General features: G+C 38.3%; 1 protein-coding gene across 19 annotated transcripts in view; it reads left to right on the top strand.

Moving 5' to 3' along the window:
• QTMAN (queuosine-tRNA mannosyltransferase) overlaps positions 1 to 26,785 on the top strand; it is a 426,509-nt gene that overhangs the window by 111,561 nt on the left and 288,163 nt on the right. For 16 of the 19 annotated variants that reach the window (XR_013359345.1, XR_013359342.1, XR_013359341.1 and 13 more), the window contains 2 exons: positions 8,246 to 8,310; positions 11,464 to 11,667. The exons of 1 other annotated variant lie outside the window; for it this stretch is intronic. Coding sequence is in view for 14 of the 18 variants with exons in the window: in XM_077861596.1 (XP_077717722.1) it covers positions 11,489 to 11,667 (179 nt within the window). In the remaining 4 variants the exon portion in view is untranslated. The remainder of the gene's footprint in view (positions 1 to 8,245; positions 8,311 to 11,463; positions 11,668 to 26,785) is intronic. 2 more of the 19 variants (XM_077861601.1, XM_077861602.1) reach the window with 1 other exon arrangement.

Below are 26,785 nucleotides of genomic sequence, written 5' to 3'. Positions count from 1 at the left end.
TCAGGGCTTGAGAAAGATCCTTTTAATTCACAAACTATTCTCATCCCTTCTGCAGATGGCTGAGATTTTGCCATCACCTGTTGCTCCTTTGTATCATGCAAGTACTCCTCGGAGAGGTGACATTGTGCCTGGCAGGGATTTACTCTGTGCAATGTGCAGGAGTTTATCTGGTATTTTCAATCTAGTCCTTGCAAGTTAAGTTCGGAGGTAAGGCGGGGGCAAGGGACGTTAGAACAATGGACAAGAGTAATGAAGGGGGAATAAGTATTTCTTTACTTCAGTTCTGCTAAGATCATTTGAGCAACTGTTATATGGAATGCAAGATATTATGTACCTAGTTTTACGAGTTTAAGTTATAATCTCTCTCTACAGTGATTGAGGCTGTTTGTTAACTGTGAATGCTAATTAATCCAGTAGAGAGACTTAACGGTCCCAGATATGGTGCATATACATGCTGGATAGAGATGCAAGGGGGAATTAATTAACTCCTAAGCAACCTTACTCTGTTTGAACACACTGTTTGCAAAGTGTGAAATTACTTCCTTAAGAGATGATGAGGATGCAGAGTATGGCTTTGGGTAGTTTGTAGAGAATATTCTGTACTGTAGGGTCCCTGCTTCATTAGACAAAATATTTATATCATTGGAATGTCTCCTTGAAAAACCAGGTGATAAAGAGATAATAGTGACAGACAAGGCCACTAAGTAGATAAAAGTCATAGTGCTTGCTCCAATCAGGAAACTTTGAGCTATTGCTACTTATCTTTTATTCAGTGGAAACTTGTGTGTCAGATGATATGGGCAAGCCTGTGCTTCCTCTGTAGAAACTATGGGGAATAGTAGACCTTCTAGAAATAATACACTGTTGCCTGTGTATGTCTTTTCTTTACTCAACAATCTCAATCCTAAATATCTTCAGGATTTAAAAATTCCAGTCTATTATTATCAGACTGACTCTTTTTCTTATAATAGTGGATAGCTAATAATATGCCCCTTGTGATATTTAAAAATAGTGATACAGCTCTCATTACCACATCTCTTAGCCCCAGACTTACTCAGCCCTGGTCTAAACTGGGTTTCTGGGCTTTTTAAAATTTATCACTAATGATCTCTAGAATCTATCCAGTTTTTCTAGTGTTGGCTTCTTAAACCATCAGTAAAATGTCTTAGGCCACTGGCAGATTCTTGAAAAATACATGGCAGCTAGAAAAAGACTGCTGCAATGCATAAATAGAAGAAAATATACTTTTAACTAATTTTACTTCTAATAAATAAATTTCTATCATTAGGTGGAACTTTGGAGATGAGAAAAGTGTCACCAAACATTTTAGTTGATACGTCGTTAAGGCATGGTTTTACTGATGTGGATCTTTAAGGACAAATTCTAATACTGGCTTTCCCTCACACTTCCTAACACCATTTAAGTGAATCTGTCATTGCAGGGTGACTTCTGCTAATATAAAGGAAGTATTAAAAATATTAAGGGTGTCTAACGTCGGTTCTTTTAAATATATCTATTTCTAGCCCTTCAGCCCTCCAGAAATTTCTCTTTCTTCTCCCAAGTGTATACCTGATACTCTTTTGCCCCCTGAGCTGTTAAGATTTTGTATTTCTTGAAAGTTGATTTCCCTCACTGATAAATAGATTGATTTGTGAGATTATGTCCTTTTCAGTTTTCAGTGGAAGTGAGTAAATCCAGAACTTTATACTTGGTGACATTTATTTCAACCCATCAAGGGAATACCACCCATGTTTGCTTGGGTTGCAGCACTTCAAATAGGACGTGGAGAATGTTTGTGTGTTAGAGTCACCCTGCTATTTCTGTTTCAAAATTAACTGAAAATGTGATATGTGCCTCCCACTTGGAGAGGGAAACTTCTCAACAATTTTTTATTTAGTTAAGATGGATTAAGTTCTTAAGAGATGTTAGAGCGAGACTCACTAGCGCCAGTATAGTTAAGAATCTGTTAGTCATTTTATTTTAAACTCATTTGGTGTGTATATTTATAATTATCTTGCATAATCCAAGTCTGAGTTAAAATTTGGCATGGAAGCCAATGTAGGGTAGCAAGATAGTGCTTCTGACCAAGAAAAATATGCCTGTCTAATGATTAAACCAGTTGAATCCTTCCAGGTCACAGACTTGACTGTCCTTGTGTTAAATATTCTTGTAGAGTCTGGAAAGGCTAGAGAAGATAGTTGCCTGTGGCTTCTAAACCCCTCAGTAGGGCTGCTGGCAGAACTATTTTCCTTAGAAGGAGGTGCGACAATTTGAATACAATAAGATGCCACCTGTTATATTTTAGGTGGTGATAGAATTTGTGCATCCAGTTCTCTCCATTAGAGTAAGTAGTAATTAGTGGTAGGAAGGGGTGATTATTTGTGGTTGATAATAATAAAGGTCTTGGACAAGTTCAAGAAATTGTCAAGGCCATTGCCAAAGAGTTTTTTGGTTTATTGAATCAACAGAGTGTTGAACACTTTCTGTTTGCTAAGGGCTAAGGGTATAGTGGAAAGCAAGCAGACCTGGTCATTGTCCTTTGGGAACTTAATATCCAGTAGAGGATACGGATATTATATAGTCACTCATATAAATATAGCCTACAAGTGGTAAGCAGAAAGAAGTACTGCAGATTATTATATCAGGGAGACTCAGACTTTGATGGTGGCAGGACTGGATTACGAGATAGACTGAGCCTATCTCTGGCTGACCTCTTGCCTCCTGCTTCAAACCATTCTTGCCAAATGAATCTTGGTTATTGTCTTTCTCCCCTCTTAGTCATTAAGGCCTATTGCCCTATGGGAAAGGTGTTAGTCTAGAGCTGAGGGGTGAAGGGTGAGAGCTGTGGGTCCAGGGAAAGGATGATTATGCAGAACTCTGGAAGGAATTACAAGAGATTAGAACAAAAGTTTTGAGTTTTATCACCCTAACTATATTCTGTATAACTATATTGTGTGGTTTATGCCACTGATGTCCTGGATTTACAAACTATTAGGAGTTATATAATTAGATATAATATGTGATACATATATTTATCATTTATACCGGCATTTATACTTCACATGCATATAAATATATACTGCACTATATATAACTTACATATTAATAATTAGTAAACATTGATATTTAATCCAAAAGCTCCAAAGACTAGAAAATGGACACGCCTTTTACTTATATCCTACCAGATACCTGCAATAAAGTATAATGGAAAGATACATGACTGTAGGGTCAGAAGACCTGGGTTTAAGCCCTTGTTCTGTCATTTACTCTGTGATGCCCAAATTCTCTATTTCTTCCTCTATGAAAGAAAAATGGTTGGTCAGTGGCTCCCGCATTCCTTCCACCAATGATTCTGTGATATACCTGGGCTTTTCTACCTAGGTATCCATATCTCAATGGATCAGATGATCCAATTTTCTCCCACTGGACTGATTTGCAGCCCATTTCAGGAAGGTAGAAGCCTTGGAGAAATGCCATCTTGAGAAAGCAAATACATTATTCATCTTGTCAAATTTTTATAAAATGAATAATTGTTGGCAGAAAGTATTTAAAAATGCCTTTTCTTCTTCCCCATTAAATAAAAGGATAATTACTAAATGTGAAATGGGATCTCCAGATTTATGGTGAGGGAATTGGCTTCTCATCCAACTTCCACTGCTAGTATTAAACTAGGATGATGATAGATCAAGCAGATTAAAAAATTGCAGGTGATTTTCAAAATTCATGGATCTCACAGATATTCATTTTCTTAGGCTGTGAAACTTGCTTTGGCCCAGAATGCAATTGCTGATTGGTGGTGTTTCTACCATTTCTTTTTATCATTATTACTTCTATTAGTAGGTCAAGATAAACTCGTATCAACATAAAAAAAAAATCTAGTAAAGTCTCATTTCTGTGAACAGTAAGAAAAGAGAATCAGTCTTTGAAAGAGAATATAGTAAAATGTGTTTAAATATACCAGCTGCTTGATTTAGTTTAGATTTTGGGAGTAATGGGAAATCATTTGTAGTGGTGCTGCCTGATGCTCGGGACCTGTGGGCAGTGAGAGAGCGATGTTACTTGAAAGGCAGCATCAAGTTCGCATTTCCTCCTGATTTTTGGTGGAACTCTGCAAAAACTTAGTGACATCCACAATGTGCCGGATCCTGGGAAGCTCCCAGGAAAAGACTGGCACCATCCCTGTCCTGCAGATTTTCAAAGGCCCAGAAGGAAACAGGCCATGGAAAGAGAGTAAAACAAGAACTGAGAGTGTACAGAGCAGAAGGGAAGTCCTTTTTAAGAGAAGTTCAGGGAAAGGCTTTATAGAATTGGTGATTCATGAGCAGAAATTTTAAGGAAAGTTCATGAGGTGAACATTAAGAGGCTGAAGAAAAAGAAGAGATAAAGGTGTGGAATCCCAGAAGTGGAACTGCGTGAGTGTGAGCGCTCGATATCCCCACAAGGCAGAGTCTGGGCAAGTGAGGAAAGAGAAATCACAGGGGAGAAGGAGAAGCAAGGCCCTGGCGAAGAGGAAGGAAGGGCCAGAGAAGCCAGGTCTTAACAACCGTGTGTAGGAGCTTTGGGCTGTACCCACAGGTGATGGAGACCTTGAAGATTTTTGAGCATGTCACCTCATGGTCAGATTTGCATTTTGGAAATTTCTTGTGGCTGAATTATGGCGAATGGTATGATGGGAACCAGATCGTGTGGCAGCATGGGGACCTAGTGAAAAGGGTAATGCAGTGGTCCAAATGAGTGATGAGATGGTTTTCTGGTGTAAAATTTTCTATTGATTCATAAATATACTGCTACATCTTAAAATGTCAGCAAATTGAAGATACTTTTAGCATTCAGTAGAACTGATTCATTGCTACTTTTATAGTTTGAAATTATTCATGAAATTAATAGCAATGAAAAATTGAAAGACGACGAGTATTTTATTTGTCAGTGAAATTAAACCAGTAAACTTCTCACAAAAAATTTCGTAGTTATAATTTTGCTATATAATGTGGAATATAGCTTCACAAAAATGTAAGGCAATGAATTTGTAGTGTATACATATCTATTTACTTGGGGAAATTATGCATATTTGATAACAAGTGAATGATGTCATAGTGTCAGTGCCTATAAGTATTTGTTCAGTTTGCATTTGATACAGTTATAACCAAGACTTTATATTAATTTAAGTCATGGAATAAGTGACTGATAGTTCTAAACAGAAAGTTAAGTCCAAAGTTGAGAAAGAATGGAATATTTGTTAGGGAAAATTAAATAGCAATGTATACATATAAGATTATGATTTTTTCAAGAGCTTGTATAAAAGGTCGTAGGAAATCATATAATTGGAAAAGCACAATTGAAAATTACTTTAAACTGTGTCACAAACAGGATGGCATATAAGTCTTCTTACCAAATCTTGGTTTGGGTGCACAAATCCTTAGTTCTTCATTACCGCAACAGGAAACTAAAGTCAGAGCTGAAGAAATGAGAACACCCATAGCACTGTGAGGGCAATAAAATATTACAGAGCTGCATCTCGTTCAGTATGAACCCAAGATTTTCATTTTTAGTGTTGCTATTTAATTACACACAGTAGTACATAAGTTGTCATAAATGTTAGGCTGTATGTCCACAGTCAGATAATGTAGGAATGATCAGTTTGCATTATGCATTATCTTTAATTCACACTAATGCTCAGGAATCTGATTCATTCCTTACTGTTCTCCAAACTTTCTTTAATTATGTAGAATATTGTCGGTGCCTGTAGTTTTAGGATTGGAAGGTTTGTACAGTGCATTTGATATCACATTGCATTTTAGTACTCAGAGATTACATTGAAGCTTTAGGGGTTAGGATGAATTTTCTACGCCTCTTTTTATAAAAAGTTTTTTAAAAAATAACTTTTTGGTAGGATCTGCTTATCTCTATGTCTCCCACCCTCTGACCCCCATATGATACTTGATTATAATGTGATACTTTGAGGACACTTTATTTTTTAGTAAAAATATATTTTTACTATATATTCACTTTTATTAGGTTCTGTTAGGGGAATTGATGGGCACATGTTTCAAAGCTGAAATCTTTTTATGCTTATTTTTTACTATTTAATGAGATTTCAGGTATATTTTAACAACCGGGGTTTCCCTGATGAATCATTAAAATAAGTGAGTGGGTTGGAAGGTAATACTAACTTTTCTCAGTACTGCCCTGTTTTACCCTGCTGGGTTATTGGTTGCTTTTAAAATAGAACCTGGTGTGTTGGAGTTGGTGGGTGGAGGTGCAGAAGAGAAGGGGTCAGTAAGAAAATACCAGGTAAACCTCTGATGACCTATTGGGAAGTCCTACTCAAATTTTATTTTCCCCAACTTAGAGCATTTAGTGTCTAAAAGTTCATTGTGTTTTGCTCTCCCAAGCTTAACTTTTTAAATATTGTGTATAGGCAAATAGAAAATATATTTTCAGCTATTGATTGAAGTATAAGGTATCAAGCCATGTGTGGATTAGCCTGTGGAATCAATTTCTCATGTGTGTGGGATTAAGACCGTTAAAACCATCATCACTGAAACCATACCTTCCTACAGCTAATAGCAGTAAGGTGTCTGTGGAATATATTAACACAACAATTCCTCTGATTTAAAATTATTACTTGGTATTTGGTTGGAAAATTATTTTAATATTATAAGTAACTGAATTGACATCATATATGAGGGCTAATTACACATTTCTAATGTGACTTAGGTTTAGTTTAAAAAAAATCCACATGATGTATTTATACGTAGCATATTTTTTCCAATAAATCAATGGCATATTGCAAAATTCATTCTCTATACTTTCAAAAACAAACCAAACCAAACAAAAAAACCCACAAACCTACAACAGCAGTTCTCTTAGAGGAGGTACAGCAAAATGTAGTTCACCTTGAAAATGGCTCAGGGAATAAAGAAATTGGGTCAAGCTTAAAATAAATTCAGGTACAGTGACAAAAAGTTTTAATAAAAATTAAAAATATTCACAGCTTTGGTTTCAGGCTACTTTTGTTCTTAGTGATCTTATCAATGCATTATTAGTTTTTAATTGAGATGACACTAATGGCACTTTCTCATTTTGGTCAAAATGTTTATGGGAAACATCTTTGTGGTTTTTCACTTTGTATCCTGTTTTAATTGGTAAATATAAAGTTCTGGAAAGGCAGACAATTCTTAGATCATTTGACCTCTGGGGATCTTAAGTAGAATTTGAATTGGTTTAAAATTCCTATGTCATAGCTATCACTTTGACTCATTTATATTGCCAATTTAATGTTTAGCGTTTAACCATGTATCGTTAAATCATAGTATTGATAATGAATTAAACTTTCATAAAACTTTAATAGTATAGTAGATTCTCATTCATCTGGTGTCACTGGGGAATAAAATACGCTGAAGAAATGAGTTTTTTTTTTTTAACCGAAGCTTACTGGGTTAAGCAGAAAAACTTAAAAGTTGATAAAAATTTATCTGACACACTTTGTATGCTCTTTTTGGAAGGAAGAATGGATTGGCCATTAACTTTTTTTTTTTTTTTAACTTTTTCCTAACATCATGAAATATTAACATTCTAGTGTCAAGTAGAAAGGACATGGGCTTTTTGATTAGTATTTGTTCCCTCACATAAAAAAAGGTTTTTTGTTGTTTTTTTCTTTTGAAATAAATGTGACACCCCTAATTGATATACTTTCTCAGTTTTTGCGGGGGTGCATGTGCTAATGCTTTAACAGATTGATTAACTCAGGCACCTATGTAAGACCTTTGGCTGTGTATAGGATCACCTATCCTCGGTTGGCAAACACCTGGCCACAGCCTTGGGCTGTAAAGGACACCCTCTCCTTGCTGAGGAGTAAGCATTTTCAGTGTTCAGGACTGCTGCTCCCAAGCATTGGTAGTGGTCCATGATGTCTCCATTCACCCGTGCTTGTGAGCATCTGTGGTGTCTGGGTGACCAACTGCAGTTTTTTGGGATTATTGCTAAAATGAGCAAATAGTGCATTCCCTTTAAGTTTTAACAAATTCCAGCATAACAGCAAAAATTCTCTTTAACAAAATTTTTTTTTTTTTTTAACCTTATGCTTGTTTGTTTCAAGCGGTGTTTTCTAAAACAAAACTCAAGCACAGTAAGAGTATTGGCACTTTTCTTTAATGTGCTATAATGGCATTTGGTTTGAATCTTATATTTAAAAATCAGCTTCCTCTCTTTTGCTTGCACCTAATGGGAATGGTCTTTCTTCCAGGTTGTGCTTTTAAGAAGACTATAGGGAAGAACGATTTTCTTCTTGCCACAAAAGTTGCAATAGAAGTAAGTAGGGGAACTGCCAGGATATGTCTGTCTCCACAAAACAAGCAGAACAAATTTCCATGAATCAAAGCCACTAAGTATAGTTTTCAGAGATGGTAAGACATAGTTACTCTCCCTAGAAAAATACCCCAAATGCAGGCACACCCATTGGCCACTAGAAAAATGCTCGAGTAAACGCTACTTCAAACCTGTACATTTCACTCTTCTTACTGAGCTATTAAAGGGGTGGAAATCTACTATAGCTATAATCTTTTTTTCCCCTTTTCTATTTTTCGACCTCCCACATGCTTGGTGTTCAGTTCTGCTTACTGAATGTCTTGAATCGACAACAGCACCTACACCTACTGCCTCCACATTGGCTTATGGTTTACAGATAACTAATGATTCAGACCCATAAGAAACATCTGTAAATACATGACATTATACGTGTTCTAGATTAATCATGAAAAAGGGCAAAGGGATGAGGAATCAAAATTTTTTTCCCCTTCTAATATGATGTTGCCTTCTTTGAGGTTATATGAATGAAATATTCTTTAGAATGGTTTAGATCACACTCTCAGGTCATTTTTACAACAACCTTTTAAGGATATATAGGGCATATATACCCTATCATGATTAGATCAGAGGAAATAAACCAAGATAGAGATAACTGTGATGTGATCTCATAAGCAAACTAATGTCAACTGCTTTTAGTCTGTCTGCCTCAAAACCTTTGATATAATTTTCAAAATTGCCTTATATTAGTCTCTCAGTTGACTTTCTAGAAGTTTCCATTATTTGAGGGATTAAAGGCTAATTTTTTGTTGTTGTTGTTGTTAAATTTATCTTACTGAACAGCATTTATTAGAGGTGGTCTCCAACTGCCCTGAGAAAAGCCAAGACTGCATAGTCAGTCCCTGAGCTTACTTCTCAGATACCTGTGGTGTTCTCAAATTCTTATTTGAGATACAAGCTGCTGATGATGAATGAGTGGCACCCACTGCACTTCATTTTTTTTTTTTTTTTTTTACCCACTGCACTTCAAATGTGTGTGTGTATCCACTTTTACCACCTATCCTTGGTTGAGAGGAGGCCATGATTGAAAATTACTGATTTTAAAATGAAGGAAGATTAGAAGATATTCTTTCCTCTTAAGTAAGGTGATTTATACTAAAAATGGGAGGGACAAATATCTTATTACTGTTTGTAAGTTATTATCTGCAATCTTATCTTCACAATATACCTCTGACATTAGTATTGTTATCCCCATTTTAGAGAAGACGAAACTAGTCCTACAAAGTTAGGTGACTTGGTCAAGATCACACAGCTAGGAAATGACATTGCTGAGCTTCAGACTTGTATTTCCCTGATCCCAGAATTCATGTTTTTTCCAGCTAAGGAACTGCTTCTTATTTTACAGATAAGTGAAATGTGTACTTGTATATTTTTCTTCAAAAATACTCATCGGAAGATTCAGACATCAAGAACTAAGCTTTTTTCATTCCAGTTGTATCTTTGAGAACCATTTGACACTTTCTCCTCTGAAATGAGATTTAAGTAGGCATTGCTTTGAACAGATGAATTACAGTTTTATTGGTGAAAAACATCATTGAGCGGCACCTGGGTGGCTCAGTCGTTTAACTGTCCAACTCTTGGTTTCAGCTCAGGTCATGATCTCAGGGTCATGAGATCGAGCTCGGCCTCAGGCTCTGTGCTCAGTGTGAGTCCGCTTGAGATTCTTTGCCTCTCCCTCTCCACCTGCCCCTCCCCTTGCTCCAGCACTCTCTCTCTCTCTCAAATAAATAAATATATATTTTTAAAAAGCATCATGAGTTGTCAAGACTAATAATTTTATGGAACATTATTAAGAAAAGCGGTATGCTGTGTAATGAGTGGTGTTTACTTAAGTAAAGGAAAATTCAAACATCTGGAGTATTTTTTAAACAATGTAGTATTTATGTACGGAGTGATGTTTCTTCCTTACTTCTTCCAGGAAATAGCTTATAATTTTAAATGTATGTGGATTTTTTTTTTTTTTTTACATTCTCACATATATTTTTATTTCACTGGGCACGTTAACAAAAGTCATATTATTAAACCAAAAAGTTGCTTGATAGCTGACTCACTGGGATGAAAATTTTACCATGTCTTTAATAACATTACTTTATCTCTCTTTTTTATTTTTAAAAATAATTTATTTATTCATGAGAGAGACAGAGAGGCAGAGACACAGGTAGAGGGAGAAGCAGGCTCCATTCAGGGAGCCTGACGTGGGACTCGATCCTGGGTCTCCAGGATCAGGCCCTGGGCCAAAGGCGGCATTAAACTGCTGAGTCACCTGGCTGCCCTGCTTTATCTCTCTTAATGGGATTGTTGTTTAAAGAAAGGTTGTAGAAACCTTGCTAATTTATAGGCATATGGCTTTACCCCGTTTTTTTTTTTTGGGGGGGGGGGCGTTTTCCTTTGCAAGTGGGAAATTGGCGATAGTGGGGAAGTGGTCAAGGTATGTGCAGTGTCTCAAGAAATTGTATCGTAAGATTTTTAACATTAGACAATTGAGATTTGACTCTGAAAGTGCTTTTTTCCTAAATATGGATTCACTGGGGGCAGTGATAGCTGGTGAATTTAAAGGTGAATTAATATGAGAGTTTCAGAATCAGAGGATTTCTGAACTGTACAGGGCCTTACAAACGAAGGGCTCTTGGAGTGGAAGTCTTAGGAGATGAGTGTAGGGACTGTCTGAGAGTAGTAGAGCTGTGGGCCAAGCCGCTTCTGTGGTTACTGAGTCAGGGTCACAGCCATTCCAACCAGGAAGTGAGTGATCACAGCAGGAGAGGGCTCTGAACTCCTGGGGCTGGAGGGAAAAAAAAAAAAAAAAACAAAAACCTGAGTCATTGTGCAAGTAATCTTGGGGCAAGAAGAAAACAGAAATCAGAAAAATAAGCATCCTTTATTTCCTCTTGTTAACACAAATGTAAAAACACTGATTACAAAAGTATAAACCTTAAGTGTCATGTACTTTTTTTTTAAAGTGGGATGTAGCAAATTAAAAAAAAATAAGCTTCTATAAATTATTTGCTTTCTGAGTGTCATATTTTAACTTAGTTTTTAAAAAAGCCTTATGCACACACATATACATGTGTTGGAAAAAATATTGTTTTGCTTATTATTTAGGATCTGTGAAGGCTTGAAAAGGCCCATGAGTCTTCTCATCATTGAGGCGTTCTATGGAGGGTCCCATAAACAGCTGGTGGATCTGCTCCAAGAAGAGTTAGAAGACTGTGTCCTTTATACCCTTCCTGCAAAGAAATGGCATTGGAGAGCGCGGACATCAGCTTTATACTTCTCCCAGAATATCCCCAGCAGCGAACGGTACAGGTAATCAGAGCCCACGTGGCATCGTCAGCCTCTTTTTACTGTACGTGTTGCAGGGACGCTGCTGGTCCCTGGCATCCGTGAGGTTTCCTGCCGCCGTGGCATGGGCCCTAAGACGACAGCAGATACTCCTGTAGACACAGTGGAGCACATTCACACTCCCAGGGCATCCGGCTGGTAGAAAAGTGGCCTCCCTTAGAACCCCTAAGCCCTTGCTCATTTGTCTTGTGATTTTATCACATGCACCTGCGTGGGCGTGGATGACAGTGTTCGGCCCGCGGGGAGACTTGATCTTGGGCACGTTTTTGTTCCTGTACCATAACCTCTGGTGTCTCTTTTAGTGACTGTGCTGTTTTAGGTTCCTTTACTGTGTCTGCTCTGTACTAGGAGCTGAGGTTGACAAGACGGATGTAGCCAAGCTCTGTGCCCTTAAAGCTTTAAAGACTCTTGAGGTAGACATGGACTTGGAAGTGCAGCGTGAGCATGAAAAGCGGGGGAGTTGATTTTGACTGTGACAAAGCGGAGGTGGCTTTAAAGCGTTGGCAACATTTGCTTAGTCTTAAAGGATGGATAGATTTGGGGGAATGCCACTCAGTTCTGAATTCTGATTATTTAGGAAGTGGGGACCAGGGGTACCTATGAGATATTTGTCTGGGAGCCCCTAGAAAGCTGAGTGAGAAATACGGATTACATCTGATGGGAAACAAGTGGAATACTGAACACCCCTGCCTCCGTACTCTCTGTTGGCATATACTGCCTTGCGTCTCCTGCTTGTTAAATAGTGGGGGATTGTTCTACTGTGTGTGTGGTGTTTTCTTTTCTTTCTTTTTTTTTTTAAGATTTTATTAATTTATTTGAGAGAGAGAAAGAGTACAAGCAGAGGGGAGAGGGAGAGGCAGGTTCCCTGCTGAGCAGAGAACTGATGCAGGACTCGATCCCAGGATCCTGAGATCATGACTTGAGCTGAAGGGAGACACGTACCCGACTGAGCCACCCAGGCGCCCCTGTGTTTCATATATCTGTTCTTCTTACCATTCTGGGCCCTTCTGTGTAGGACTGCGCTGGTTTAAGCAGCACTGGGGAGTGCAGGCTGATAATTAATGGAGTTAGGGAGACAGATTGTTAGAGAAAGGGCACATCACAAGCTGCAGTGCTTACCTTGCCTTCAGCAGCCCCATCTATCTGTTGCTGTTTGTAAGGTGTAGTCACAAGGGAGACGGCAGCTTGGGATTTAAATGTAGGTTGCTGTTTTTAGTAGTAATTTGAGGGATTCAAAGAATAACCCATTTGGTGTATGAAAACCATGGATCTTATCTGAGAATTCAGATTGTCAGGTGGAACGAATAGCAGTGCGTGTTTGAGTCACTCTGCTTGGGATTATAAAGGTAAAATGCTGTTTGGGGACATACTAAGAATTTATTTTTCCTTACGTAATTTAATGTTTTGTATTCTGATATCACTAAGTGAATATTGTTGCTTATAGTACTAGAAATTTCAATGAGTGTATCAATATAAAAGTTTTAAAGGCGCTGATGAGACTATTGCTGTGTTAAAATCTGTTTATAGTTGCTTTCACGATCTCCTTTAATTGTGTTTTCATAGCACCAATTGCATTGTATTACTTAAGGTCAAATAATCCTGTTGACTTTATGCACATTTTCATTTAACATTACCGTTTGGGAGAACACATTTCTACAATGACTAGGACATTGAAACGAACCAGTTCCTTATCTGCTGTTAGATTTCATTTTGATTATGCAGTTTTTCAGAATGAAATCATTGTATCGCAAATATATGTGTGTGGCTAGCGTGCCTACAAACACTCCCGTGTCCAGGGCTTCTCCACTCCCTTTGAGGCCTGAAGCATTTGAGGATAAAGATCACATCGCTCTTTGAAGCAGTCTTGTTTGGGAGGTCAATTTCTGCAAGATTGTGATGTAAAGTTTTACTCCCTGATACCCATAACCTACAGGTCCTATCTGTGGGATCTGAGATCTTTCAAGGTCACTCATCTAAGCTGTGCAGTTAACTGCATGAATCTAATCAGACTTCACTAAGAGATATACCTCGCCATTTGAACCTACAGTTACATTTGACCAATGATAACTTATCTACTCTTTTTGAATACTTTTGGAAAAATAGCAACAGCTTGGATTCTTACACGAAGTTAAGAAATATGCTCACTTAACCCTACTTTGAAGTGCGAGAGCAATCTTTTGTTACACCAGAGAAATCTGATCTCTGAGGAGACTTTTAAAGATAGGAAGTTTTCGCTTTTCGGTTAGTTAACTCTTGGTACACTTGGCAAATGAAATCCTCACAATCCATAAAGCCACCGGTCTTACGTACTATGCAAAATTACTCTGAACAGGTAGGGACCATGTCTGATGAGAGAGACCCTGAATGTAGGCACACACGTTACTTTTCTCAGTTTCCATACATACAGTCATTATTGTTATAAGCTTGTTATCCAGAAAATGTTTTATTACTAACAAAATAAATGCTTTAGCCCAATTACTCAGTTTGATTCTGCTTTATCTTGACAGCTAGAAGAATGCATCACGGTTCACGTTTGGAGCCGTGTAGTTTTATCATAGATTACAAAAGCTCCACAAGTTATTTTTCCCAAAAGTAGTTGATAATGATTGCTCCATAGGTTATATTAAAATTTTGCCTTCTGAAAACCACAAAATGCAGAAATGTTTCGAGGATGGGCCTTACGTTTTGCGTTTTGAAATGTATGAGTCATTTGTCCCAAGGTTAGCGATTCGACTTTCTTAGACATACCTAGACGAGGGATCAAAGATTTTTCATTCATTTTTTTTTTCTTTACTGAACTGAGACGACCACTATTACCTAAAATCAGTTTTTCACTCTCAGCTGCTTACAATTATATTTTTCATTCCATCCAAGGTATTGTAGCAGATTCTGATCATTGGCCACTTAACAGCCATTCTTCCTTGTTAACAGAATCACACTTGTCTTTGGAGTGGCTAAGTACCCAGCCCCTGGGAGTGAAGCACGATTGACCTGAGCTGGTCATTATGATCTCGTTTTCTGCCCAATTTTTCCCAGCTTTCCTTGCAGTTAGTGCTGGGCAGTCACTAGGTTTGGGCAAATTAGATTTAAGTGGATGACTTCTGGGGGTTCTTCCAACAAAGTTTGTTTTGTTTTGTTTTTAGTTATGAAAGGAGAAAGCCATTTTCCTTTCCTGCATTTGACAGTGGTTGTGATGTCTGCAACCATGAGGCGACAGGATGAGGGCAAAATGCCTGGGCTGCCAAAAAACGGCTGATGGAAGGCTGGAAAGAGCCTGGATTAGACTTCCATTTTGAGCAGTGGAGCTACCTCCTCACCTGAAAACCCTCCATGTCTAAAACATCCAGAAATGATTTGTAAAGTGTTAATGACTTTCCTTTTAAGTCCATAGCTAAACAAAGAGAGGATCCGAAGGACGATCTGGAAGTTAGAGTGGCCTAGAAGCTGTGGTTACCTCGTTTTCGTGAGGAGGACTGGTTAACTTAGATATGTTATGTTCTGAAATGAAATATCATGCAGCTCTGACCTGAATTAGGAAGATTTCTATGGACTCTCGCGGGAACCTGTCCAAGGCATTTGCAGTGACAGAAAGTAGGGTGCCAGACAATGTTATTAGGTATTGTCTTTGGTATAAAGAAAGGAGGTTAGAAGATACAAAGCAATGGAAGAGCGGACTGGAAATGAATAAAACACATTTGTCTGAGGATCAGTGTGGCAGAGGATGTCTGTGCCCACCCATGTCCCTCTGACCTTTCCCTTTCAGTGCACCCTGGCCAGCTTCCCACTGCCAGGGTGTGCAGCTCCTTGCCTGAGGGAGCAGCTGCTCTGGCGGCGCATGCGGCAGGCTGTGAGCAGCCCTCCACAAACGATCTTCACCCCTCGGATGAAATCATTCTGAAGGGTGTGCAGGAGAGAAATCATTAACAAAGATTCCTTAAAAACCCTGTAGGTCAGAAAATGTACCAGCATAATTCTACATAACTCCTGGGTCACAGAAGAAATCATAATGGGTAATAAAAAGCGGGACTGAATCATAATGAACATATTGTATATCACAATGCTGGTTGTATCTACATTGACAGCCCCAGCCACATCATCTTTAATAAATTTATTTTTATCATTTTTTAATTGTGATACGCAGGCCCTCTAAAGCTTGTGGCCCAGAGCCAGGGACCCTCTTACTTGAATCTGGGAATAGTATTGGGAAGGAAAGAATGGAAAGAATGAAAAATGGTGAAGTTGGAAGCAAATAGAAGTGGAGATGGAGAAACTAATAGTTATTTTGAGATAATAAAATAGACACAGGCCTGATTTGTTTCAAAGGCACAAATAATTTTTGGAATTATGTAGATCTGGATCTGTGGATATGGCACAGATCCGTGAAAAGGGGAAATGCTCTTAATAGTTTTATGTCAGTAGATGAAACCTTAGACAAAAGAGTGAATTTCTTAGAAAAACATAACTTACAAAACCTCACTTAAAACGAAATAGAGGGGGTGTCTGGGGGGCTTAGTTAGTTAAATGTGTGCCTTTGGCCCCCCTCCGGGCTCCCTGCTCAGTGGGGAGGCTGCTTCTCCCTCTGCCTCACTGCACAACCCCCCACTCCTGCATGCATGTGTGTTCTCTCTCTCTCTCTCTCTCTGTCAATAAATAAAATCTTTTAAAAAAATGAAACAAAATTTGAATGGAATTATAATCATTAAAGATACTGCATTAGCTAAAAATCTGCCCACTACAAGGTAGAGGCAGGGTCCCTGTGCAGGGTTGGTTTGCTGCGTTGGTGCCACCCTACCTCTTTCCAAACTTGTGTTATGGGAGATTGAGGGTCTGTTTTTTAGGTTTTCTGTTTCTTGTAGTCGTACGAGTCCTGACTGTTAATAAATGTTGACTATCATTATGATACCTTTTCCTTCGCACCTCAACCCCCCCCCCCTTTTTTTTAATGACCAAGGAGGGGCAAGGAAAGGAAGTAGTTGGATAGGAATTAAATTGAGTGAAAGCTCAGTTGGGTCAAGCAATGCATAGAGTAAAATTAAAGTTTATGGTGATATGTGGCTGTTGATAACTCTGTTTGATTTGCCATAATTTTTAATGGTACCATCTTTGTCGCCTTTTACTAAGCAGGTTCTCTTTCAAGGAATGTGTGAATTTTTTTTTTTTTTTAAATGAGCTCTTCCCTGTGAAACACTGAATGCAACTTTCTTTGGGAAAATGAACAATTTTAGCTAATATGAATTACTTATGTCTGTTTGTTGTTTTTAGCTAGTCCTTGTGAAAAAAGGGATGGCTAAACTAGTGGGTGTAGGTGGGTGTAGGGCATTAATACAGAAGGTGGTGGTTTTCAAACAATTCTCTTGTAAATTAGTAATATAAATTTTTCTTTGCTTTACAGTTATGTCTTGTTTTGAATTGTTACCTTTTGTGAAAAATATAACTTTCTGAATAATATAAATATTCTTTTTTAAATCATGAAACATTTTTTTAAAAGATACCTTTCTGGGATCCCTGGTTGGCTCAGCGGTTAAGCGCCTGCCTTCAGCCCAGGGAGTGATCCTGGAGATCCAGGATCAAATCCCAGGTCAGGCTCACTGCACGGAGCCTGCTTCTCCCTCTGCCTGTGTCTCTGCCTCCCTCTCATGAATAAATAAATAAAATCTAAAAAATAAAAAATATAAAAGATACCTTTCTGAATAATTTAATATTATTTTCTTTTTTTTAAAGATTTTTTTTTTAAATTTGTTCATGAGAGACACACAGAGAGAGAGAAGCAGGCAGAGACACAGGCAGAGGGAGAAGCAGGCTCCATGCAAGGAGCCCGATGTGGGACCCCATCCCAGAATCACGCCCTCAGCTGAAGGCAGATGCTTAACCACTGAGCCACCCAGGGATCCCTGAATAATTTAATTATTTTCATTACAAAAACACCTTTTTATTAGTGTGTGACATACTTAGGAGTATAAAAGTAAACGATGACTAATAGGAATTTGTAGGTGAGTGAATTTATAGGTAGGTTTGGTTTAGATAGGGCAGTCATTTTATATCTCTGTAGTAACCAGAACAGGATTTGATGGGATTAAGTAATAGTAATAATAGCTAATGTATTGGACACTTACCCTGAGATGGATATTCTACAATCCTGGAAGCCTGACAGGGTTTTCCTGGTTTTATGGAAGAGGAAACTGAGGCTTAGAAAGTCAAGATATTTGCACTGGATTACGCAGCCAGTTAGAGGTGGATATGCGGTCGATCTCAAGTCTGGCCACTGCAGAGGCCATACAATATTCTTTATAAGCCCATGCTCGTAACTACTATGCTATCGTGATTCCCTCCCCAAGCAGGATAAAATAATGAAGAAAATTAAAATTAAATCTAAGTACCTCTTGATTTAAAGTATATGACTAAATTTTACTATTAGAAGAGGGTGTGATGTTTCTCCTGGTTTTGAGAAGTATTATTTTTTAAAAATATTGTATTTATTTATTCATGAGAGACACAGAGAGAGAGAGAGAGAGGCAGAGACACGGGCAGAGGGAGAAGCAGGCTCCATGCAGGGAGCCCGACGTGGGACTCGATCCTGGGACTCCAGGATCAGGCCCTGGGCGGAAGGGAGGTGCTCAACTGCTGAGCCACCCGGGCTGCCCTTGAGAAGTATTAAAGTTCTCGAATCTTGCTGGAGACTGGAGGTTGCAAACCAGGAACCTTCCTAGGTCTGTGACTCTGTGATGTTTTCATTTTTCCTCAGGGCATTTGCTCTTTAGGTTTTGGGCATAGAAATTATAAGTCATTTGAATTGCCTTCTTTTGAAATCCAGATAAAAAATGACATGTGATGGATGCATTATAAAAAATCACAGGGTAGACTCAGGAATACAAACGTAGCATTTTTTTAGGGTGTTCACCTGCAGTCTCAGGTTATTCTCAAGGTGGTCTCCTGTTAAGTTCTCTACTTGGTTCATAAACTTGGCCGGAGGCCGCGTTCCCGCACTGCCTAGCTCACTTCCCTCATAACATTACCAATTGTGTTCATTTGGGATTTGGATGATGTTCCCCCACTCTGAAGAGCGCTGTCATTAGGTGCAACGCAGCATCCTATAATCTCACCGGTGTGTGACTGCTCCATTAGTGAGAACTGGCCTCGAGCTCCCCCACCACGGTTGCCGGCTTCACCAGCTTCCCTATTCTGTGCTGCCTAATTGTGGGGTTCTCTTTTGGTATGCGGTTCTATCAACCTTGCTCTCCTATCTAGACAGTGCACAGCACAGCTTTCCAGAATTTGAGTACTTCTTAGAGCTTTATCCACAGTGTTCTGTCGCTGTGAAATCTCTTCTGCTTGATAGTAACGTTCAGTTTAGCCATCTGGACTTCAGGTCGAAAACGTAGCTGACCACAACACTATGGAAAGAGAAGAATCCCACAAACCAAATAGCCACCCATCCTGTCAGCCTGTGTCTCTGCCTCTGTATGCTTCTCTCTCTTTCCTCTCCCCCTCTCCTCCCTCCTACACACACACACACACACACACACACACACACACACTACTCTTAAGTACTCTAGCATCTTCTTCACCACAAAACTGCAAATTAACCCTGTTACCATGTTTCCTAAAGTTTGCTTTTTCGTGCTACATCTTTTCCCCTTTTCTTTATATTCCTCTGTCAGTGTTCTTAAGAAGCAAAATAGCCCAGTTTCAGGAAAAAAAAAAGATTTTCTTGTGGAGTTTGGAATTATTCTCACCACAACCTGCTGATTCAAAAGTGTTCGTATAGGTAGTAGCATGCGCTGTGAGCCGCTGCTTCTGAGGAGTTAAAAGCATCTAGTGCAACTTCAAGTGCAGTGTGTATTTTTAATATCTCTTCTAGCTTATTAAAAAAATCATGTGTAAGAATCTATAAGCCCCCATGTAAAGGTACATATAGATATACAGCATTATTTCTAAGAGACTGTGCTGCTTAAGGGCTGTTAGGGTAAATCTCCCATATATTTAATCCCTTTGAAATTTGACAACTGTATTTTAAAAGAGAAACTGGATTTGTTTTTTTACAGGATTTTACTTATTTAAGAGAAAGAGATCACAAGAGGGAGGGAGGAGAGATAGAGAGAGAGGCGACCCCTCGCTAAGCAGGGAGCCCAATGCAGGACTTGATCCCAGGACCCTGGGATGGATCATAACCTGAGCCAAAGGCAAATACTTAGGCAACTGAGCCACCCAGGCACCCAAACTGGGTGTTTATTACACTTTTACAGAGGAGAGAAAAGTCATTATTTTTAATGAATGACATGGAAAAGGCAGAAAATCCCGAACACCCCCGCATGGATACAAGAGGTACGATTATATAAAAAAGCCCTGACTGTACAGTAAGGACCTTCATAATTTTGCTTTTAGAAGCAATATGCTTAGTTTTGACCTAATAGTCAAGAGTGTGAGTCTGATCTTAGAACGCTTCTAATCTAGTTATTTTTAAGTGTTGAGTGTCTTCATTTGGTTTATGGAAAAAGCCTTTTAGGAAATGAAAGGCAGTTTTATTATATTTCCATTCCTGACATTTTCTGAATTTGTTTATATTTGAGAAAGTTTTTCTGCTTTTATTAAAGTCATAATCAATGAAAATATGTTTTGCTTCTGGAGCTATAGCGGGTGTGCACAGGTATTCATCTCTGACTCACCGTGTTGGGAGCCTCTAAAGCTAAGATGCAGGTACTCTGCTACCCTTCCCTTCTCCAAAGCCTGCCCTCTTAGGGAAGATTCACATTTGCCTCTTTCCTTGAGGTCATATGTGGCCTCCTAGCTGCCTTTGGACACGTTGTCCCATCCGTTGAATGACTAATTCTTGTCCAGCTGTCCTTTGTTTATGCTCCTCTGTGGTTCACTCACATGATGGACCTGCTGGTCTCCTGACCAGCCAACCCACAGAGAGACACTGTAGGCGGAAGGCAGAAGCTGAATCAGGCATAGTGCTCACAAAAGAGCATTCATGTCCCTTTCATCCTTCTATCTTCCTAAAGAACATAATCCTGTATTCTAGTGAGTTTCTTCCCATAAACAGTCTCTCTTAGATTTCTGTTTGTTGATTGTCTCATGCTGATAATAAAAATGGAACACCCCCCCCCAAAAAAAGGAACACCCTATCCCCCCCCCGCCGTACCCCTACATTTTAGAAGTTCCAGGTGACCGAATATATGAAATGGAGAGGACTAGAGGCGGGATGCCTTGGCCAGAACCACCCCCCTGCCCCCAGTAGTTATCTTTTGGCTTTTTTTTTAAAGCTGGTTTCCAATTTTTTTCCCATTAGCGGTTATTAAGAGCTTTTGCATCAAGAGACCATGCCTACACTAGCACGGGCAGTGTCAGACCAAATGTGGCAAATTTAGATGTGGCAAGAGGTTAACTGTTGACCAGAAGAATACTTAGTGCCTTAGGCCGTGTGCTAATACTCGGAGCCTTGAGGAAATAATCCCGGATTGAAAACCATCAGTGACTTTGCATTGTGTGTGTAAAACTCCAGGTTACACAACCGGCTTGCTGGGCCCTGCCGCCCTCTGCAACTTTACCTCCACCCCGGTCATCTCACTCCTCTGCTGTCATAGGGGCAGGGGCCCTGTTCACTCGCTCTGAAGCCGCAAGCTCTCTCCGGCCTCGGTCCTGTTCCTGCTTGTTGGTGCCTTAGCTGGAAGCACTGCTTCCCCATCCCTATGCCCTTTACTCACTTCTTCCCGTCCTTGAAGTCTGAGCTGAAATTTCACCTCCTTAGAGAAGTCCTCCATGACCACCATATCAAAAACAAGCCCTCTATGTCTGTGTTCTCTTTCTCTCCTCCGTAATAGCATCGTATATAATATGTAATTATTTTACTTGTTTGATTTTTTTCCCCTTTTTTCCATTATGCTGCAAATTTTGGGATGATACATGCCGTATTTGTCTTCTGTACCCACGGCCTCGCATGCTGCCCTGCAGATCACTGTTATTGAGTAACTATGGTCAAATGAATGATTTCAGACCTGTGGGGTTGAAAATGCAAACAAAATATGGCTGTAATTGACTTTGCTAAACTGCTTATTTTTGCCCTGCTTTGGGCCCTCCTCCTTTCTTGTGTCTAGGGATATCACTTCTTCTACATCAAAACTGCTTAGTGACATTTAAGGGCCTGTGTCACTCAGTTTTATGGGATTAAACTAAGGAATTCCATACACTTTTGCTCACTTACTTTTATGGGTTATATTAATCATATGGTGAAATCAGTCATCGTCCATCATGTAAATTTTGATAAAAGAAAATATAATTTTCTGGAATTTCCCCTGTATAAAAGTGTTTCTAGGAAAAAAAAATGTTTCTCAGTTCAGGAAACTTTACAGACTCTAGAATATACCTGTGACATTTTTTTAAATATCACATGATTGTATTTTAAGGCTTTTTAATTTTGGCTGTGCCACCCATGAGCAGTGTAGCCTTTTAATTTATAGTGTGGAAACTATGGGATGAATGAGAGATTAGAATTTGGCCCAAAGATATATTTTGCTTGGCCACCGCAATTACTTAAGCATTTTAAATTTTTAATGCTTTTAGACATTGTATTGGTCACAAGCACAACTAGTTGCCATTGTTTTATACTAGTCTGCTTCTCATATTTATATTACTTAACTGAGCTGTGTAGGCCTTTGTGTTTGTAGCCTCTGGCTTAGAACTTGCCCAAGAATGAATCTTCAAATGATCCTAAAAAAATAGATATATGTATGTGTACATATATCTATATATTTAAGTGTACATATACCTAAAAGAATTTACTAAGATAATATAAATCACTTGTGTTTGGAAGAAATGACATATTATACTGCAGGAACCAGCAGTCTTGGGTTCCAATGTCAGCTGCCATAAATTATTTAGCGTTAGAAAAGTTTATTTTTAACCTTAAAATCTTACTTTTTTTTTTTTTTTCACTTGTAACTGAAAGTTTGTTTTTGTCTATTGACTTCTATGATGTCATGAAAAAGGAATTAAAATCAAGATCAAGATTTAAGAAATTTAGGGCATCTGTGTGGCTCATTTGATCAAGTGTCTGTCTTTGGCTCAGGTCATGATCTCAGGGTTCTGGGATCAAGGCCTATGTTGGGCTCTCCACTCAGCATGGAGTCTGCTTGTCCCTCCCCCTCTGCCCTTTCCCATCACTTACGCTCTTTCTCTCTCTCTCTCTCTCTCTCTCTCAAATAAATAAATAAATAAATAAATAAATAAATAAATAAAATCTTTTAAAAGAAAGATTTAAGAAATTTTAACACAAAAGACAAATTCAGGGGTGCCTGGGGTGGCTCAGTTGGTTAAATGTTTAGCTCTTGGTTTCCACTCAGATCATGATCTCAGCATCCTGGGATGGAGCCCCGTGTTGGGCTCTGTGCTCAGGATTCTCTTCTTCTCCCTCTGCCCCTTGCCCAACCTCCACTGCCCGCTCCCCCCATGCTCTCTCTCTCTCTCTCAATTCATAAATAAATAAATCTTTTTTTAAAAAAAAGACAAATTCCTACTGTCTCTCATTCAGCTTTCCTATGAACCACTGTTTCATTTAATACAGGAGTTACAGGCAGTCTGGGTGGCTCAGCGGTTTAGCGCCGCCTTCAGCACAGGGCCTGATCCTGGAGACCCAGGATCGAGTCCCGTGTTGGGCTCCCTGCATGGAGCCTGTTTCTCCCTCTGCCTGTTCTCTCATGAATAAATAAACAAAATCTTAAAAAAAAAAAAATACAGGAGTTACTTCCTCATCTTGTTTGTATATCTCTTGAATTTTTAACTTTTATTTGTAGAGACTTTTGGGGAATAATTCTTTCCAGTAGTCCTTCTATGTTTGGAGTCACTCTGATATGACTTATTATTAGTTTGGAACTCCTGTTCCAGCCTCAGCATTTTATGATTATTTGCCTTTTCATGCTACTGTCTGTCTCTATAGGTCATGGGCCAACATGTACACTAAACACTGGACGCATACGCTAAACCCTGTAGAACCCACACAGAATAGTTAGTACTGCAGTGAGGGCAGCGTTCACTGAAGAAGGAGAGAGGAGGGGGTTTATTTTTCATTCAGCAAATTCTGAGGTATGTCTAAGAGGATGTTAGAGCTGATATATGGCGATGAAATGTAAAAGTGCTGTAGGAGAAGGAAGTATTGTGAACAAAGGTATTAAAGCAGGGAAAATTGGAAAATGTAATCTGCAAAATCTTGGGTTAGTGTGAACATATTCTGTGGTAGGAGGAGCTGTGGGATATCAGTTTGGGATGATATCCCAAATTTACATGCATTTGAGAATTCAAGGTTAGTAATTTGGGAAGCCGATACGTGAGATTATGAGTATTTTCCAAAGGCTCTATTCCTAGAACTTTATTAATTGCACATGATAGAAACCCAACTCAAACCCAATTCAAAATTACTTAAACATAAAGGAAAATATATTGGGTCACCATATGACTGAAATTTCCAGAGTGGTTTGACTCTCTGCACAACTGGATCCAGTGGTTCAGTGATGTCATTAGACCTTTTTTCTTCTTGACTCTATTTTCCTCTGGTTTGTCTTTATTCTGGAGCAGCCTCTATGTGGATCTCCTCCAGAGCTAAGCTTATATCCCACCAGTTAAGTTACCCTATCTGAAAGAGAATAACTCTCTTGGCGGTTTTAACAAAAGTCCCAGATTCACTGAAATTACTTTTTTTTTTTTTTTTTTTTTTTTAAATCATGTGGTCTTCAAATGTGTTACTTTGGCAAGAGGCCCCAAATATTGTGATTGGCCCCAGTGGTGTCAGCCCAATTCAAACCACATGAACTGAGTACCAGAGAGCAAAAGGGAAATTATATTGCTGTTATCCAAAGAGAGAAAAACAAAGTTTTGTAGGCAAAAAAAAACCCATGGTGAATACTATTGTCATACATGGGAATGAGGTAAGGTTAACTGTGCAGAGACAGTTATTACAGCCCTGCAGTATGGAGACCATGGATGAGAGTAGAGATGGTCAATAGTGAGTTTCTGAAGAAGACCAATGATAATAGGAATGGAAAGTAGTAAAGGAACTTGCCACATGAATGAAATTTGTGTTGAAATGGGTAAAGGGAGTAAGAGGTCAAAACTTCCAGTTATGAAATAAATAAGTCACAGAAATGAAAAGTACAGCATAGGGAATATGGTCAATAATATTGTAAAATACTTATCGCCGTGAGCATCTAATAATGTATATGATCATTGAATCACTTGTGGTGCACCTGAAACTAATATTATATGTCAACTATATACTTCGATTAAAATTTTAAAAAGTTTAAGAAATTTATGTTGTTTGCATTTCACTAGTTAGAAAATTTGTCTAGGCTCTGAACTGAAATTTATCTTTGTCTTGTTCATAAGAAAAGAAGTTGAGATACAAATTAATTTAATCTAAGAGATCACAGTTAAACTACTTTAGTGGTTATAATTATTTTTAAAATAGCTTTGCGAATTGTAAATCATTCCTATTAGCCCATTAAATTGGATCAGTGCGTTTATTTTGGCAGCATTTAAGTTACTCCATGTACTTAAATGTAGCAAAACTTCTTTTTCTTTAAAAATTTAATTTAATACTGCCTCCTTTTTCTATTAAAATATTATGTATATATAATCCCTATTATATATACATGCATGTGTGTACATAACTCATATAAACACAAATAATCAGTAAGTGATTGATTACTTGGTATCAATTTCTCAAACCTCTCTCCCATCTCCCCCCCGCTCCCCAAATCAGGTATTAAGTGCTTCTGTAGCGTTCTTACACTATGCTAGATCTCAGAGTGAAAATGAATGAGTAAATTGTGGTTGATCTCCGACTTAGTATCTAGTTCAGAAAAGCCAGTCTCTTTCTTAGTGGTTTGAATTAATAACACATGCATTTGAAGAATATATGCTATGTACCATACACAAATAATAAAAATGTGAATAAGGCAATATGCTGTAGGAAATAAATTTCTCCTCTTCGATATAGTTCTGTTTTTTCCCTCTCAGATTTTTATTTTATTTATTTTTTTTCGGTAGTACTTAGACAATGTTCACTTGAATCAACTTTTCTACAGCAGTCCTATACTGAAATATTTCTAGGGAAATCCCCCACACTTAGCAACCTGTCTTTTAGTATAGTATATCTGAAATATAGGGGATTTTTAGCCATAGTTTCTCTGTGAATTCAGTTTTGAGGCAGATATTTATTTGTAATACAGGACTGTTTTGGTGGGTTCCAAGATTTTCAGAAAATGAAAGTGGGGAAGAATGTGAACTAGTTTTTACCACTTTTTTTTTTCTCCATCATGAGCTTAAATACAGTGAAAAAAATTTCACAAAATCCGATTATATTAAAGGCATATATTATTTATGTGTGTGTAGCATTTTTATTATAGTGTTTCTCATTCAGATGTAGTGATTTTTAGCTTTCATTTTATAACCTTGCAGAGTGTCTTCAGTTTTCTCTTAGGGAATTTGTAACTTTTTAAAACAGAAATACATCAACTCACTTTTATTGAGAAAAATGTTTCTCTATACATACCATTTTATAAGAGGGTTGTTGCCAAGATACCAAACAGTAGCTTAGTGCCATTGCTACAAAGGTTTAGGAGTTCTTGACACTTGCAGTTGGTAGAAATGAATAGATTGTAACTTGTTCATAAGGAGTGATTAGGAGAGCTGTGTAATCATTTTCATAACAGTATTCTTATTTTTTCCAGTGTCCATAGATATTTAATGATACTCATATTTGCACCATTTTTTGAAAAATGTAGGAAAACGAAGAGAAGCAGAGGTTCAGAATTGAGGTCATGTTTGCTCTGAAATTTGAGTAGTGATTATTAGGTAAGCAGCATTTATGCAAGTAATTATTTTCATTACTGTTTTTGGTATTTAGAACTTGGGGGAAGAACAAAGATGTCACATACAGAGGCATCTACACAAGAAGTAGAAGCACTGGCAGTTTTAGAATCGACCTACCTGAAAAACATTTGAGCTTTGGAAACATGATCTTAATACTTGCCTTTTTTCAATCGCTTTTATTTTAGATAAAATGCTGGCAGATGGTAGTGATCCACTTGAG

The sequence above is a fragment of the Canis aureus genome, chromosome 20 (genome assembly GCF_053574225.1).
Source record: "Canis aureus isolate CA01 chromosome 20, VMU_Caureus_v.1.0, whole genome shotgun sequence".
NCBI classification, from domain to species: Eukaryota; Metazoa; Chordata; class Mammalia; order Carnivora; family Canidae; genus Canis; species Canis aureus.
Note: the sequence above shows the minus strand (reverse complement) of the source record. Positions and strands in the feature narration are given on the sequence as shown.